The sequence below is a fragment of the Serinus canaria genome, chromosome Z (assembly GCF_022539315.1).
Source record: "Serinus canaria isolate serCan28SL12 chromosome Z, serCan2020, whole genome shotgun sequence".
Classification (NCBI taxonomy): domain Eukaryota; kingdom Metazoa; phylum Chordata; class Aves; order Passeriformes; family Fringillidae; genus Serinus; species Serinus canaria.
The window spans coordinates 66,446,190-66,461,058 of record NC_066343.1 but is presented as its reverse complement, the minus strand read 5'-3'; the positions used below and the strand labels follow the sequence as shown (position 1 = coordinate 66,461,058).

At 54.5% G+C, this 14,869-nt stretch overlaps 2 protein-coding genes across 17 annotated transcripts in view; one reads left to right on the top strand and one right to left on the bottom strand.

The window, feature by feature from the left end:
- LOC108963253 (receptor-type tyrosine-protein phosphatase kappa-like) overlaps positions 1-14,869 on the top strand; it is a 49,894-nt gene that overhangs the window by 16,565 nt on the left and 18,460 nt on the right. For 4 of the 16 annotated variants that reach the window (XM_050987135.1, XM_050987121.1, XM_050987132.1 and 1 more), the window contains 4 exons: positions 135-330; positions 463-574; positions 691-925; positions 1,157-1,196. The exons of 7 other annotated variants lie outside the window; for them this stretch is intronic. In XM_050987135.1, the coding sequence (XP_050843092.1) occupies positions 135-330; positions 463-574; positions 691-925; positions 1,157-1,196 (583 nt within the window). Of the gene's footprint in view, positions 1-134; positions 331-462; positions 575-690; positions 926-1,156; positions 1,197-10,231; positions 10,848-14,869 lie in introns of those variants that run through there. 5 more of the 16 variants (XM_050987128.1, XM_050987131.1, XM_050987123.1 and 2 more) reach the window with 5 other exon arrangements.
- On the bottom strand, positions 3,150-10,076 carry LOC127061060 (receptor-type tyrosine-protein phosphatase U-like). The gene is made up of 9 exons (XM_050987137.1): positions 9,014-10,076; positions 8,800-8,935; positions 7,390-7,539; positions 7,123-7,222; positions 6,535-6,614; positions 5,994-6,128; positions 5,436-5,561; positions 4,712-4,869; positions 3,150-3,345 (listed from the first exon to the last, which is right to left on the bottom strand). The coding sequence occupies exons 1-9, from the start codon at positions 9,322-9,324 to the stop codon at positions 3,165-3,167; spliced, it is 1,377 nt and encodes a 458-aa protein (XP_050843094.1). The 5' UTR covers positions 9,325-10,076; the 3' UTR covers positions 3,150-3,164.

Here is a 14,869-nt window from a genome sequence, read left to right as displayed (position 1 = left end):
CTCTCCGGAGCCTTGCCCAGGCACAGGGGGCAGGCACAGGGAAGGGCAGGCCGGCAGGGACGTTGCCAGCTGCGGGCACCTTCCCAGCGGCCAGCCGGGAGCTGCTGCGTCCCAGCTGCGTCTCCTGTCCGCAGCTGAGCATCACAGCCAGGAACGCAGGGGACAGCGGCGTGCTGGAGACCGAGCGGCTGCGCCTCAGTGGCTCCGTCACCGAGCACCGGCTGCCGGAGCACAGCCCTGGCAGCAGCTACGCCGTGATGATCCAGGGACTGACGGCTGCTGGAGCCGGGGCTGCGCTGATGAGGGAGTTTCACAGCAACAGCAGCTCCGGTGAGCTTTGCTGGGGGGCCGGGCCGGGAGCCCGGGCACAGGCGAGCCCTGCTCGGCGGCCTGCGCTGCCCGAGGCCGTCCCTGCTGCTCGCCCGGCCCTGCCGATGCTCATTCCCCGCTGTTCCCCTGCAGACACCCCGCACCCCCAGACCATCAGCTGCCGCAGTGCCCGCGACATCGCCCCCTCGCAAGGGACGGCCGTGCTCCCCCTGCTCCCCATGGCCCGTGGCTCTGAGGCCGCCAGGTGAGCGCAGCCCCGCGCCTCTGCAGCCCCGCCGTGGCTCTCCCCACGCCGGCGCTGCCTGCAGACGCCTCCCTTCCGTGGCCCCGTGCCCTGTGCCACTGCCTTTGGGCCCGCAGGGAGCACCAGCTGATCGTGGCCGCGACGCACAACGCCTCGCTGATCGAGAGCATCTGCTCGGGGCAGGCACGGCTCTCCAATGCCAGCGTGTACCTGGCCGCTGTCCTCAACCTCAGCGCCCCCACGGACTTCGTGCTGGGCGACGGGAGCCGCGGGCAGGGCCTGCACAACGCTGCCCTCAGCCCGGGCCGCGACTACACGGCCCTTCTGCGCCTCGTCCGCCTCGGCCCGCAGGTATCATCGGGGGGCTCCTGCTCTCTGCGGCTGCTGCCGGCCGGGGCTGGGCCCTCGCTGCCTCTGGGCTGCCTCTGAGGCCATGCTCCTGGCCCATGCCCCGGCACCGTGGTGTTCCTGGGCTCCCGAGCCACAGCCGGCTCACTCGCTGGCCCTGCGGGGGAACCTTTGCCTCCAGCTAGGCCAGTGCTGCAGGAGTGGCCTGAGCTCTCCCTCCTTCTTCTCCAACAGGCAGAGAAGTTCACCTGTGTCTGCTACAGCTTCTCTCTTGGTAAGTGCCACCTTGCTCCTCGTGCCCAAGCCTCTCTCCTGCCTGTTCCCTTTTGCCAGCCTGGCCACTTCCCTGCAAACGAGCTGGCCCAGCACAAGAGCTGTTGGGTTTCACGTGGAACAGAGCAAGATCCCCACACACAGGGTGATCCTCTCTCCCAGAAGAAACCTCAGCCAGGACACAGGCGTACACACTTCTACATTCCCTTTGCCATTCTTGGGGCTGTGGCACTCACCCCTGCCTCTGTGTTTGTTGCAGGGCAGACTGTGGGCCATTGGCATTGGTTTGTGATAGGACTGGTTGTGCTATTGGCAGACCGTCTTGTGGTTGCAGTTATCCTGTGGCTTGTGCACTCCAGGTAAGTAGGGAGGGGACAGGTTCAGCAGGTATGAAGGGGACAGGGTCAGCAGGTACATACACAATGCCAGTTTCTTATCCAGCACTCCCCTTTGCCTTTCTAGGAAAAGGAAGTACTTGCCCAAAAAACTCAGGAGGATTTTTAAAAAGGTAGGAAAATATGGCGTTCGGCTGTCCGTCTCTGCTCCCACACACGCTTAGGATGGTTCTTTGCACGCTGGGCCTCAAAGATGAGTCTGGACTCTAGATTTTTTCGGTCTTCAGAATTGTTTATTGTTTCTTATCTACAAATTCCGTTCTCTGCCCGACCTGGATCTGACCAGCACGGCAGCCAAAGGCAGTCGCGTCTTTTATAGCAAAAACTACATATATCATATTTACTTTTTATTCCCAATACCTATCACCCTCATCACCAAGTGCACCCTCACCCCAGACCAATCCACAAGTGCCAACACCACCACAGAAGATGGACGACAAGAAGAAGAAAGAAGAGTCTTGTGACATGCCCTGATTCCTCTATCTTGTCTCCATAACCCCCCTGTACCAAAACCCCAAAATCTGTGATTTACCCTATAGTTATGTCTTCCATTCACCATTCACACCTGAGTGATTCTCACAGGTTTCATTTCCTCATACACCGGTGGCACATCCATAGATGGATCAAAATCAAGCCACCAAGTGCTTTTGGCAACATTCCAAGAATCCCGAGCCCCCCCAAGGGTTCTCTCGGTAGCTCTGGACATCAGGAGTGATGTGCTGAGTTCCCACAGGAAAATGCAGTTCTGCAGACAGCCATCACAGAGGTGACTATCAGGCTATGGGGCAGGTGGCATGAGAGCAGCAATCTCCCAGGAGAACCCAAGTTTCAGGAGAAGCAGTAGTTTGTACTCTGCACTGATACATCTCCTGATTTGCCTTAGCTGGGGATGGTCAGGATGGCTCTGCCCACTCAGCCCCACAAGGAGGCAGAGCCTGGTCCCAGGCAATTCTCCCTGCCTGCAGCAGGGACAGGGTGAGCAAAGACAGCATCCCGAAGACTGAGCTCTTTGAGTGACCATGTCTGTGCCATCCCTCCTAGGGATCTGCAGGGAGGGGTCTCAGGAGGGTCAGGCTGAGGGGCTGCTGCTCTCACCTCAGCACTGACAGCACCTCTGAGCTCCTGTGGTTGGGCACAGCTGGGATGGAAGGGTTGGGCTGTGGCAGGCACTGCATTATGCTCCTCCAGCCTGTCTCTGACACTGGTGCCCTTTTTCTCCACAGGTAAAGGGGCTAGGCTGGAGATCAGGCAGTTCAGCCCCAGCCAGGACCTGGGAGAATCCAGAGAAGTGGAGAGGATGGGAAGGATAACACCAGCACTGGAGCCAGCTGGTTTTTGCAGGAGGGCCAACATCCATGACACAAAGTGTTAAGCAGGCAGGTGGACCAGAAAGGGGCCACTCATCATGCAGGATGCTTTGGTGCCACATCAGTTCTGCAGAACCTGCCACTGAGGGAGTGGGTGTGTCCCAGCAGCAGAAACTGGAGCTTTCAACAATCTCATTGGCACCTAGCCTCAGGATAATCTGAGAACAGAGGGGCTAGGGCAGCTACTGGGGCAATGTAAGATCATGCTCATTTTGGTGCTGCCATCCAGCTGGGTTTGAAGTCAGCACCTACCACATTTTTAATGAACTGTCTCCGCCTCCTCTTCAGCATCCTCACAGCCTGGGATACATCCACCATGCCCTCGCTTTGGATCTGCTCACACAGGAAACCAGCAGCACAGAAGATCCCGCTCCGGCTGGCTCCATCCCTGTGGAGGAGGGCAAGGGGAACTTCATTTGCTCTGGGATGGCAGGTGGGAGGGCTGAGCCTCAGAGGCATCCCCCTAGACCCCCACACTCTCCAGATGATCTTGGCCATGGATCCCACACCCAAGCTGCCACTGTCTGCCAGAGCCCTGGCTAGTTTGGTGAAGTTCCGGAGCAGTGACAAGTGTGGGAACTGACCTGGGTAGGGCGTTGATAAAGTCAGAACCTTAGAGCCTACTGCTCTGCAAAGGTGCTGTAGGGCGACACAGCAAGGGCTGGATAAAGAGGGCAGGCAAGGCTCTTCTGTGGTGACATTCCAACTTATTTATTGGTGAGGAAATGTGGAGGATAACCAGGAGAAAGACCCACAATTGAGGGGTTCACAGACAGCAAGAGCCCCAAGCATTCTGGGCACAGGTTTTTAAACTATCAAAAAACAGGGTGTGGATACAATAGAGTAACCAATAGGGTAACTCTTAGAGTGTGGTTTCAGGATAGCAGCTAATTAGGGTTAGGGGAAGACAGACGATCTAATAGGGAATTGGTTCAAGAGATAATTGCCAAAGAACATTCTAGAAAAAAGGGCAGGGTTTACTGTGATGGACAATGCAGAATGGGCAGGGTTGCATTGACAGGCAAGGAAGGGTCTGGAACAAAGGGAGAAAGCAACTTAAGGGACAGTTAAATTGAAGGGCATTCTCAGGGAAGAACCATATAGGTTAAAACAAGGGATAAGTGAATATAGCACTTATATCTACACCAGTAGATCCTGAATGCAGGGCTCTCATGATAACATCCTTGCAGGGCCAAAGGCCAAAATCACACTGCTCAGCCCCACAGGAACCAGGAGAGGGGACAGCTGTCAGACCTTGTCCAGCTCCTGGAGTTGATTCAGCACAACTACAGATGAGCAAGTGTAATCCCAGACCAGAGCCCAGAAATCCACCAGTGTGGTGGGGAAAGGCAGCTGCGTGATGATGACTCTCTCCTCCTCAGTGTACGTATGCAAAAGCCAGGACGATGTGTGTGGGGAGAGTCCCACAATCCCCGAGAGCCCTTCCCACAGCCGCAACGGCTCCCTACCGCCCTGATGACATGGAGAGGGCACAGGCCACCCAGCCCTGCTCAGAGCAGTTCATATTAGCGCCCCGCTGCCCTCGCAGCACTTAATAACAGAACAATCAACTTAATGAAATTAGCATGCACTGCAACACCCACCGGCCTCCATGGGAGAGCCTTCCTCCCTCAACATAGCCGAATTCATATCCACACATCCACCCGAGATGGAACTGTCACCAATGTCACTGACACAGCCTGAGCTGTGTTCAGCTCTGTGCCATGGCTGCTCCTCCAGGAAACATCACTCACCAGCAGGTGACAAGGATGTGTCCATCCTGGCTCTGCCGATGGTGTGTCTCCACCTTCCCTAGCAGGCTGATGATGGTGTCAGGGTGTGGGGGAAGGGGCTGCTGCATGGGCCAGTCTGTCAGTTGATGTAACCGGATTTCCACTGCAGATTTTTTGGGCTAGTGGGGAAGAGAGACAGGGGGCTGGGCAGAGCAGAGACCTATTGGCCTCATGGAGGGAAGGGGAGGGACAGTGCATGCCAGTCCTAGCTCAGCCACGCACACTGGATCAAGGGAGCAGCCCCACAGTGGGCCATGCCACTCCAGACTTTGCTCTTCTCCACCAAGTGCTCTGACAGCAACAGACAGAGCATAAGAGAAGAGCTGAGCACCAGATGCAGCTCAGACTGACACCAGTCCTGTGTCCAGCTGCCTGCAGTAATTCCCCTTCCATGAACCACTGAGATGCACAAACTCCATCCACAGCTGCTGTCCTCCAGTTGGAAAGGCCCACAGAAACACCTCTAACTTCTAGTTCTGCCCGCAGCCTCACTTTCTTGGGATTACCCTCTCTGCCAAGGCAAAAGACTGGGCTGTGGTCAGTGCCCTGCCAGGACCCCACCAGATCCTTCTGCCATCTCTAGCTGGGACTTTGACGCCAATTAAAGCCTATTGACAGCTGCTCCTCCCAGCTCATGCAAAGATTCTTCTCAAAGGAGTTTGCCAGCTCTGAGCAGAGGGCCCACCTGCTGCCTGTTGCTGAGGACAAGTGTCCAGGTTGTGAAGCCAGCCCCGGGCTCCTCTGAGATCAGCTGGACATGGAAGCGGCCGTAGTCATCTTCGCCCTGGCTGGGCCAGAACTGCACGTATGTCTGGGGAAGGGCAAGAGGGGCATGATCACACACGGCCCCGCCTGCAGACAGGGCAGAGCTTGGCCCCTCACATGGGGGGCTTACACCAGCCCCTCGCCCATAAGCCGCATGCACATGGCTCTGCCAGACACTTGCTGGGCACCAACCCAGTGCTGCAGCCGGAGAATAACACTCCATCAGACAGAACACCTGGGTAAGGGTCAGCAAAACCCGAGGGATGCTCATTTGCAGTGCGACCGAGGACAGCCCCCTGCTGTGGAGCTGGGACTGTCCTCAGGGCTCTCCCAGGTGGAGCCCCACAAGCCTGCAGTAGATCCTGGTGCAGGCAGGGCTCTCATGATAACATCCTTGCAGGGCCAAAGGCCAAAATCACACTGCTCGGCCCCACAGGAACCAGGAGAGGGGACAGCTGTCAGAGCTTGGGCTGCTGACCTTGTCCAGCTCCCGGAGTTGATTCAGCACAACTACCGATGTGCAAGTGTAATCCCAGACCAGAGCCCAGAAATCCACCAGTGTGGTGGGGAAAGGCAGCTGCGTGATGATGACTCTCTCCTCCTCGGTGTACGTCTGCAAAAGCCAGGACGATGTGTGTGGGGAGAGTCCCACAATCCCTGAGAGCCCTTCCCACAGCCGCGACGGCTCCCTACCGCCCTGATGACATGGAGAGGGCACAGGCCACCCAGCCCTGCTCAGAGCAGCTCATGTTAGCGCCCCGCTGCCCTCGCAGCTCATCGCACCCGGGCTCAGCTCCCAGCAGGCTGTGGCTGGCACACGCCGCTGCGCTGCCTGCGCAGGCTGGGCTCCGCCGATCGCGGTCGCGGGGGCCATCTCCTGGCAGCAGCGCCAGCAGTCACCGTGCAGCAGCCCGAGGGCTGGGACACCTGCCCCGGGCTGGGGGCTCTACCCTAGCCTGGAGCAGGGGGCTCCCGGCTGCCCCGAAACGCTCCCGCTCTCGCGGCGGGCGGAGCCTTACACTGGCAAACACGGCGTTGATGTAAGCTGGCGAACCGTCTGCGTTCACCGAGGACATCAGGATGGGCCGGCAGGAGTCCGCTGCAGAGGCAAGGAGCAGAGAGGGGGAAATGATCGGTCGTTCCCTCCCCACAGAGGAGCAGGGGGCTTTCCCTGCAACAGGTTCAGTCAATATAGCTCCCTGCAGCATGGGTTGGATTGGATTGAACGGACAGGCAGCACCACACCCACGGCTCTGACAGCTCAGGGCACCCTGATGAGAGATGCCCAAAACCCTGTGGTTGGGGGCACAGCACATCCACCCTCCTCACTGCTCTCTGATGTGCCTCATCTGATCTTTTCCACTGGGAAAGTTTAGACCAGGGACTTATTTATCCCAGGTGTACCTCCTGTAACTCCAACAGGCTCAGAACGAATCAGTCTAATCTGTATTTATTATTTACTAACCAGAGTACAACTCCTGGACCCAGAGCCCAACCTATCAGTGTCATGTGCCAAGGAGAGCAGCAGCAGGAAAGCATCATTCTCCCCATGCTGCTGTCAGGCTCTGGCTTTAGAGCAAGAGGCTGCCCAGCCCTGCCAGTGTTACCTGGCAGGATCCCTGGCTTGCGGTTCTTGGGTTGGTTTCTGGGTTTCTCCGCTTCTCTGCATGGCAGGAGCTGGAACAACTCAGAAAATCTCTGCAGGGCCTGTAGAGATTATTCAGCCAAGTCAGATCTGCATGTCAGCCACTCACCTTGGGCCACTGCAGAGAATGATCCCCCATCTCCATCCCACTGCTGGGGAGGGGAGCAGGGAGGGGGCTGGCATCACAGATGAGCCCTCCCAGCACCAGTGCACTGTCTCCTGGTGGTACCTTGAACTCCTTCTCTAGGATGCTGTTGCAGCCTGAGGTCTCCTCGTCTCGAAGGGAGCGCACGAGACTGGCGATGCTCTCCACGGGCACCCCGGTGCTGCCACAGAGCAAACCTTCCAGAAGCGCCTCGTACAGGAAGCTGTACTGCTCCTGTGGGAGGACACGGCTCAGCTGCACAGTCTGGAGCCAGTCCAGGAGGAACCCTGGAGCTCCAGATCGCCAGCTGTCCTCAAACTGTGCCAGAAGTGAGCCAGGTTCATCCTTCACCTTCCTGCTGTGGATCCCTGAGGCCAGATACTTCTCATTGTAGGCAGCCCTGCTTTGGGACACAGCCAGCAACTCCAGCAACCCAGACAAGACCGTCTTCCTGAGGTTTAGTGCTCCCTCTCACACCAGACCCCTGCTCTGAGGAAGGCAGCCCGCAAAACCTGTGGACTAATTAGACCTTGTACAAGAGGCTGGTTGGCCCAGCCCAGTGTGGTTTTCTCTGAATGAGCCCAGCACTAAGCAGATCATGGGGTCATAGTCCCTAGGCCAGGACGCTGCTGCCCAGGAGTGTCCAGGAGGGCAGACATCCTGAAAGCCGGAGGGACAGGTGGACTCTCGTTCATCATCCTTGCCTACAATACAGCCCTTCTGTGTCAGGGTGACCAATACATACAAATGCTGATGATACCTCAGAGGGTCTCGGGGAAATGCAGATTCCAGCTACCTTTGGAAACAGAACTGAAAAAGATCCTTCAGTCTCCATCACCTGGTAGCCTTAGTTCCTGTGGCTAGATCAGGAGCAGCACGGCTAATGTGGCTTTGCATGCCACATCTCTGGGAAGGAGGTGTTGACAGCAAAGGCTTAAAAGCAGGAGAATGGTTTTTCATTCAGAAGGAGCATGGTGGATTGTCTCAAGTGGCCTTACAGCTGGAAATACCAAGGTCTGGAAAATGACAGTGTGAGAAATCCTATATATTGTGTATAAACAGCCTACTGCTGTTTATCCTCTCTCTGCTTTGGGGAGGAGAATCCGTGCAGAGGGAATGTTGGTGTTTACAGAGACCTGGAGCCCATTGTCATGAACATGGTTAAACTCCCTGTTTTGGGACACATCAAAGACCAGAGGTCACAAAGACACAGTGGAGGTCACAGCCCAGCTGGTAAACTACAGGTGCACAGGCCTTTGTTAAATGGGTGAAAAGAGCAGCTCTACTGTCTCCCAGGATGGACTGAGCCTGATGGTGCTGGTGCTCCCACTCGTCTGTTACTTCCTGGCATCCTCCAGCTAGTGAGGTAATGAATAAATTTACTCTTGGCATTTCAGCCATGGGTTTGTGGATGTTCTGGCCACCCGCCTGTGTTGACCCCACAGATGGGCATTGGCTCTGCAGCCCGAGGCGTGGAGGGAACAAATTCCTCACCTTGGTCTGCACCATGCTGACCCGCTGTTCCCGCAGCTGCTGCACACAGTGAAACACATCCACCTTCCCCTCAGCCTTGCCCATCTTCAGGAGGAAGTCCAGGGCGATGAAGGTACCTGTGCGCCCGATGCCTGCACTGAGGACAGAGAACACCGCGGGTCAGTGCTGCCCCCGCTGGCTGTGCCCCAGCACCCAAACAGCCCCAGCACGGTACCTGCAGTGCACCAGCACGGGTCCTGCAGGTGCCTCCAGCACCCTCTTGTTCACCACCTCCACCAAGCCCAGCAGCTGTGACGGGTTTCTGGGCACCCCGTGGTCCGGCCACAGCAGGTAGTGAAACTGCTCCACTGCTCTTGGCAGAGCACAGCCTGCCTGCAGAAAGGGAGACATGGCTGGCAACAGCGAGCTGGAAGCCACCAGGAAACTTGTGTCAAGTGACTGCCTGCCACCGAGGAGGCGGCACTGGAGAAAACCACTTGAGAGGGGCACCAGCACAGAGTGCTCCCTCCAGCACCACTGCATCATAAGGACTGCTCCACTGCAGCTCCTCAGACACTAAAGGGCACATTCACCCATCACACAGCCACACAATTCATTTTGTCCTCTGCTTCACCATGAGCAGTGAACACAAAGCAGGAAAAGCAGCATGTGCCCCAGAGGGAAATGATACAAATCACAGCTTAGGGTATTTCCACAGTCATCAAAAAGCCCTGCCTTGCCCAGAAAAGATATACCCTAAGGCTCTTACTACACTGATGTGAATGTAGTCACTTGTTACCAGCCCTTTGTGATTTTCTCTAAACATCACATTCACTTGGCATGAACTAATGCTACATCTTACCATCAGGTGCTCTTGGAGCTTTACGTTTAGGCTGCATATTGCTTTGGGCAAGACAAGGAAGGACAGGAATATGCATAACTGCAATTTCTTCATATTATACCTATTTTCCCTCTTTGCAACTCTTTCAACTTCTGCCCTTTATCTGAGGTGTAGCTTCAGCAGGAGAGCACATCTTGGGAAATGACCTTATGTAGGTTATCATGAACCATAAACTACAGGCCCAAGTTTAGGGCTGTAAGGATCCTAAAGACCAAGAAGCTTCAATGTGGACCTTCTGCAGATTGATTCATGTGACAGGCAGGCACCTGTCCCATCATCCTGGATGTGCAGAGATTCCATTCCATTCCATTCCATTCCATTCCATTCCATTCCATTCCATTCCATTCCATTCCATTCCATTCCATTCCATTCCATTCCATTCCATTCCATTCCATTCCATTCCATTCCCTTTATCTGCTTTTATACCCTTTGTAATCACCTCACCCAAGCCATCAAGACTCTACAATATTCCCACGTGCAGCGTCAGTCCAGACTTCTCTGGGTGACCACTGGAGCTGACTGACTGCCTTTGCCTGGCACAGAAACCTGGGACTGATGCCCTGGCATGGATTCCATTTATAGCAATGTGCTGACACTGCACCTTTTTGTGCTGGAGGCCAGGTTCTCCACAGGGTCCATGTCTGACAGCTCCCACCAGCTGCTGGAACCCAAACACATCCTGCATTCCCACCTCAGCTTCATGCCAGACTAAAGCCCAGCCACAAACCAGAACATCTCACAAGTCCTTCTGAAATCTGTGCTGGGAGAGGAGGCAACCCAGCTGTCACTAATAGCTGGTCCTGACAGAAGACCTAAAAACTATGATTTTCGACAAGAAATTAGAGACAGCAAGAAAGCAAAATGGTCATGGAGCTGAAAGAGAAAGAAGGCAGTGCTGACACTGGCAGAGTTTCCCTCTCCAGTGAGGAAGCTTCTTGCACCATATGTGACTTCTCTGCGTGCCTGTTTCCTTTCCGTGCTCGCACCACTCACAATCAGATGAGAGTGTAGTGAGGCAGCCAGGGCAGCTGAGACATCAGTCCTGCCCTGGGAGCATAGGCAAACATGGCCCTGCAATGGATGTGTCTCCTGCTCCTTACACCTCTGCTGGCAGCACAAAATCGTGATAAGCTCTATCCCAACAACTATGGAAAACCCAAGGGAAGAGGTAAGCAGTTCTCTCTCCTCTGCCCCCACAAGCGAAGGTTTTACTGTGCTCCTTTTGCAGAGCCCCTGTGCAGCCTTATGGCGTGCAGGATACAGCAGCTGTATCAGGGAAGTCTGACTGACGTCCACACTGGGGCCCAAGTCCACCAGCTGGGTTGTGGCTGGGCAGAGCTCTGCTGAGGAAGGAGGGCAGCAAAGCTTGGGCTGCTGGGAAAGCCTCTGCAGAGTCTGTAGTGTTTCTCCATGGAGTTGGAAATACAAGGTGTCCATCTGTCCTGGCACAGTGTCAGCATGCCATGTGCTCACCACAGAGGAGATGGGTACTGGTGCCCAGCCAAGACCTGGGGAGCCATGAGCTGAGGCCCAGGGTGTCCAGGACAGTCTGGGGACAAGACCTATCATATTCTGGGATTGCTCTTTAATGCACTTCCTTGGTGCTGGAAGGATCAGGGCACCCCCAGGGTTCTGCTGGGCTCTTCCTTCCCTGGCTGCACACTTTGATGCCAGCAGAGTCAGTGGGAATTTGCAGGCTCACATGTTGTCTGTCCTCCCAGGAGGCTGCACTGTCTGGCAGTTGAGCTGTGGGTGCAGGAACTGTGACCTTGCATTGTCCTGTATCGTTCTTGGAGTATTTGTCTAAACTAATTTTCTTGGAGCTAGGTGATAAAAATCATTAAACTTGGAGCTAGGTGATAAAAATCATTAAACTAGCATCTAATCCTGTCATCCTGGTCTGCTGTGGTGTTGTATCTGGGTGGATGCAGGCTAGAGAAAACAGCTGATCTAGTGGCTGTGACAGAGTACAGGGAATGGGATCAGAAACTTTAATTGCTGATGTGAAGTGACATCAGGGGCTGTACTGTGTGAGAGGTGTCACGGGAGCCTGTTTCCAGGGAAAATGTGTGTGGTTGCAGAGAGTGTAAGCACAGCACACTGTCACGCAGAAAACAAGGGCTAAAACTGCAAGAGAAGAATTCTCCTGCCCAGAGTGCCTTCCCATTGCTCAGATCCCTGCTGAAGCTGTTCTCCCATGCCAGCATGTGCAATCATGGCTTTCCTGTTTGGTGCACACTAGGACCAGGATTGGTCTGTGTTATGTACAGTGGGATGCAATAGGGTCCTGTGGACTCTTGTCTCACTCTGCAGATCTCAGCCACCCAGCCATCCCCAGAGGAGTCTGGTGCTGCCCGTGACACAGATGATATTGCTGAGTTTGCACCTTGGTGCTTGTGAAAAGAGGAACCAAGACAGAAACATGTGCTGGCCACACCCAGCAGTGTGAGCAGCCCTGCCTGCATCCTCAGCATGTGGGCTCATCCCATCCTGGCACCTCTGCTGAGCTCCAACTTGATGCATCAGGGTCCTTCTCTTGCAGAGGGACAGGACAAGGAAAATGGCCCGAGTGAGGCAGGAGGGTCTCTCCCGTCCCTGCTAGGGTGCAATGGGCTGACAGTGGCAGTGGGCCAGGGTAAAGCTGTTGAACAGAGAGAGGCGACAATAGGGCGGGATCCCTGAGCACATCCCCTGACAGAGACAGGGTACAACCCATTGTGCATAGTGCCACAGAGAGCAGTGCAGTGAGCAGCAGTGCAACCACAGGCACAGGATGTGGATTGCACGTGCGGTTTGCCCTGCTGCTCAGCTCGCCCCATCATGGGGACACTGTGCACTGAGCAGGGTGCATTGTGTCATTGTCTTTTTGTCTTGTTGTGCTACTCTCACAGGGAGTTTTTCCTCCCTAAAATGCCATACCTGTACAAAACTCTCCTCCCTTTATGGCCACAGTGCACCTGGAAGGTGGGTGGGGAAGCTTCTAGGGCACGTTTCTGTTTAAAGGGTCTGGCATACAAGCTGGCTCGAACCCCTTTTTCATCAGCCTTGCTTGACACTGTGCAGTGATCTAGTGGCAGCTGACAAGAGGTTCTAATGAGGAGCACAGCTGCAATGCATGGGAGGATGGTAGCTGAAACTAAGCCATAGCCAATCTGAAAGGGTTTGTGTCAGCCGACTTCCAAACTGTGCCTAGAGTACATCCTATGGGGAGCATGAGTGCTAAGAGGTACTGCAGAGGAGTGCCTGGGTCTTGGCACCCTAGAGGTGGTGAACTGTGTGCTCCACCATGCTTCCACTTCCCATCACCAGGGCACAGATTCAGGAAACATGATTTTTTCCTCCTGTCCTTAGACACATGTCAGATGTCCTTTAGCATTTGGTGGACCAGTACAGGTTAAAGCACCACCATTTCCCAGTTCTTCTCACAATGCCTTGTTCAGCCCTTGTTCAGTGACTTGCTTTGCCACCCCCTTCCCTGCCATGACTCCCAAGCAGAGCATCCCCAGGGTCTCTCTGCTCCATCACTCTTGAAGACCTGCTCAGCAGCTTTGGTTGGTAGTCAGGAGCACAGAGAGGCTCTAAGACCCATGTTTGTGTTCGCAGTGCCTTGCAATACAACTCTCCACTGAGAGTGATTGCTTTTCTTCGCTCCTCTCAGCAAGCACATGGCATCAAACACAGCAAGACTGCAGTGCACTTTGCTGTCACCTCTCTCAGCTGCTGAGCTGCCCTGCCAAAAGGGCTGAACTTTGCCTACTGCTTCTTATATTTCACCTTGTCCTTTCTTCTTTGTGCGTGAGATAATACAGTGTAAGAAAGAACACCTTCTGCTGTTAAGCAAAGGGCTGAACCCAGGAGCCTGTCCTGAATGATCAGCATAGCTGTTTCTCTTTTCTCCTGACCCTCCCCTTCTGGCCCATGCTGGGCCTTTGTTTAGCCTGCCAGGCTCATAACTCCTTGCAGCAGGGACAGACAGTCCAGACATTTCTGGAAAAGGCTTTCTAGATTCATAGAGTAATAAACAATATCAGAGGGGGAGAGTATTCATTTAATAGCATCAACTAGGAAAAAAACCCAAAACAGTAAATATCTGCCTTTGGAGGCAAATAGACCAACCTGTTGTTACCATTCCTGTCTCAGGCATTCAGTATTTCCCATTTCACAGTGAGCACACATTGCACACTACAAAAGGCGCCTATTTGGTCACATCTACTCCATATTTTCCTTGCTGAAATTTCACTTGACTCAGCCTCCTTCCTCTAGCTGGGGAGAGAGACTTGTGGGCGTCTCTCTGCGTGCCAATGTGCAGGGTAAAAAACAGTCTGAGAACTGTTCCATTACTCTCCCAATTGCTGTTAATCCCTACAAGGTTGGAAGCTCAGAGTTTTTTTCCCCTTTCTGTCTGAGCACTCTCCTTTCTCCTTTAGTGTTCCAGCCTCACAAATACATCCATCTGCATTGCACTGGTGGGGAGTTCCATCTCTCCAGTGGAGGTTCCTTGACAGCTTCCCATGGACACCTCCAAAGCACACAAAAACTCACCCTGGGTTAAAGCACAGGCTTCTTTGCTCCTAGGTGCCCTTTTCCTACAGCAATTTCTATGGAATGACTTGGAAAGGGGTGTAAGGAGCGTGAGGACAGAGGTGTCCCTCCCAGCCCGTGCATCCCGACTGCATCCAGGCAGCCATGGACTGGTTTCTCCTGATTAGCCTCAAGTGATAATCACATGCCACACAGGCTTGGAGAGGTGAGGCTGAGCTGGATTGTAATCTCAACAATGTTCTTGAGTCGAAAGCAGGCATGGACTGAAAGTGCCTTCTCTTCCCCAATCTGCAGGGAAGCAGAGCTTTCTAGGCTTTACCCTCAATCATCAGAAATGCCACAAGGAGAGACTCTGAGCAGCTGTAGATGCCTGGATACAGATGGTGTCAGTGCTGTGGCAGGGGGTTCAGCTCCTCTGCAGCAGTAGGAATGTGGGCAGGAGGCAAGCCCTGGAGGGGGTGTGATGTTTGGGCACTGCTGGCAGGGTGCTCTGTGTGCACGAGGTAGATAGGCTTTGGCAGTCCCTCAGGCTGCCCTGTTGGTATACACTGCCCCTCTGCAAGGCAAACAAGATTTTTTTTTGCCATACTCATCCCTCTGTCAGACACTGTTAACTCCCAGGATAATTTCTCTAGATGGTGCATTCCC

Coding starts and splice junctions, on each gene's coding strand:
- LOC127061060 (XM_050987137.1), bottom strand. CDS start 9,324: ATGATGCAGTGGTGCTGGAGGGAGCACTCTGTGCTGGTGCCCCTCTCA. Junction 7,540..8,799: donor TCAGCATGGTGCAGACCAAG/GTGAGGAATTTG, acceptor GTCCTCCCACAG/GAGCAGTACAGCTTCCTGTA. Junction 7,223..7,389: donor TCCTAGAGAAGGAGTTCAAG/GTACCACCAGGA, acceptor TAATCTCTACAG/GCCCTGCAGAGATTTTCTGA.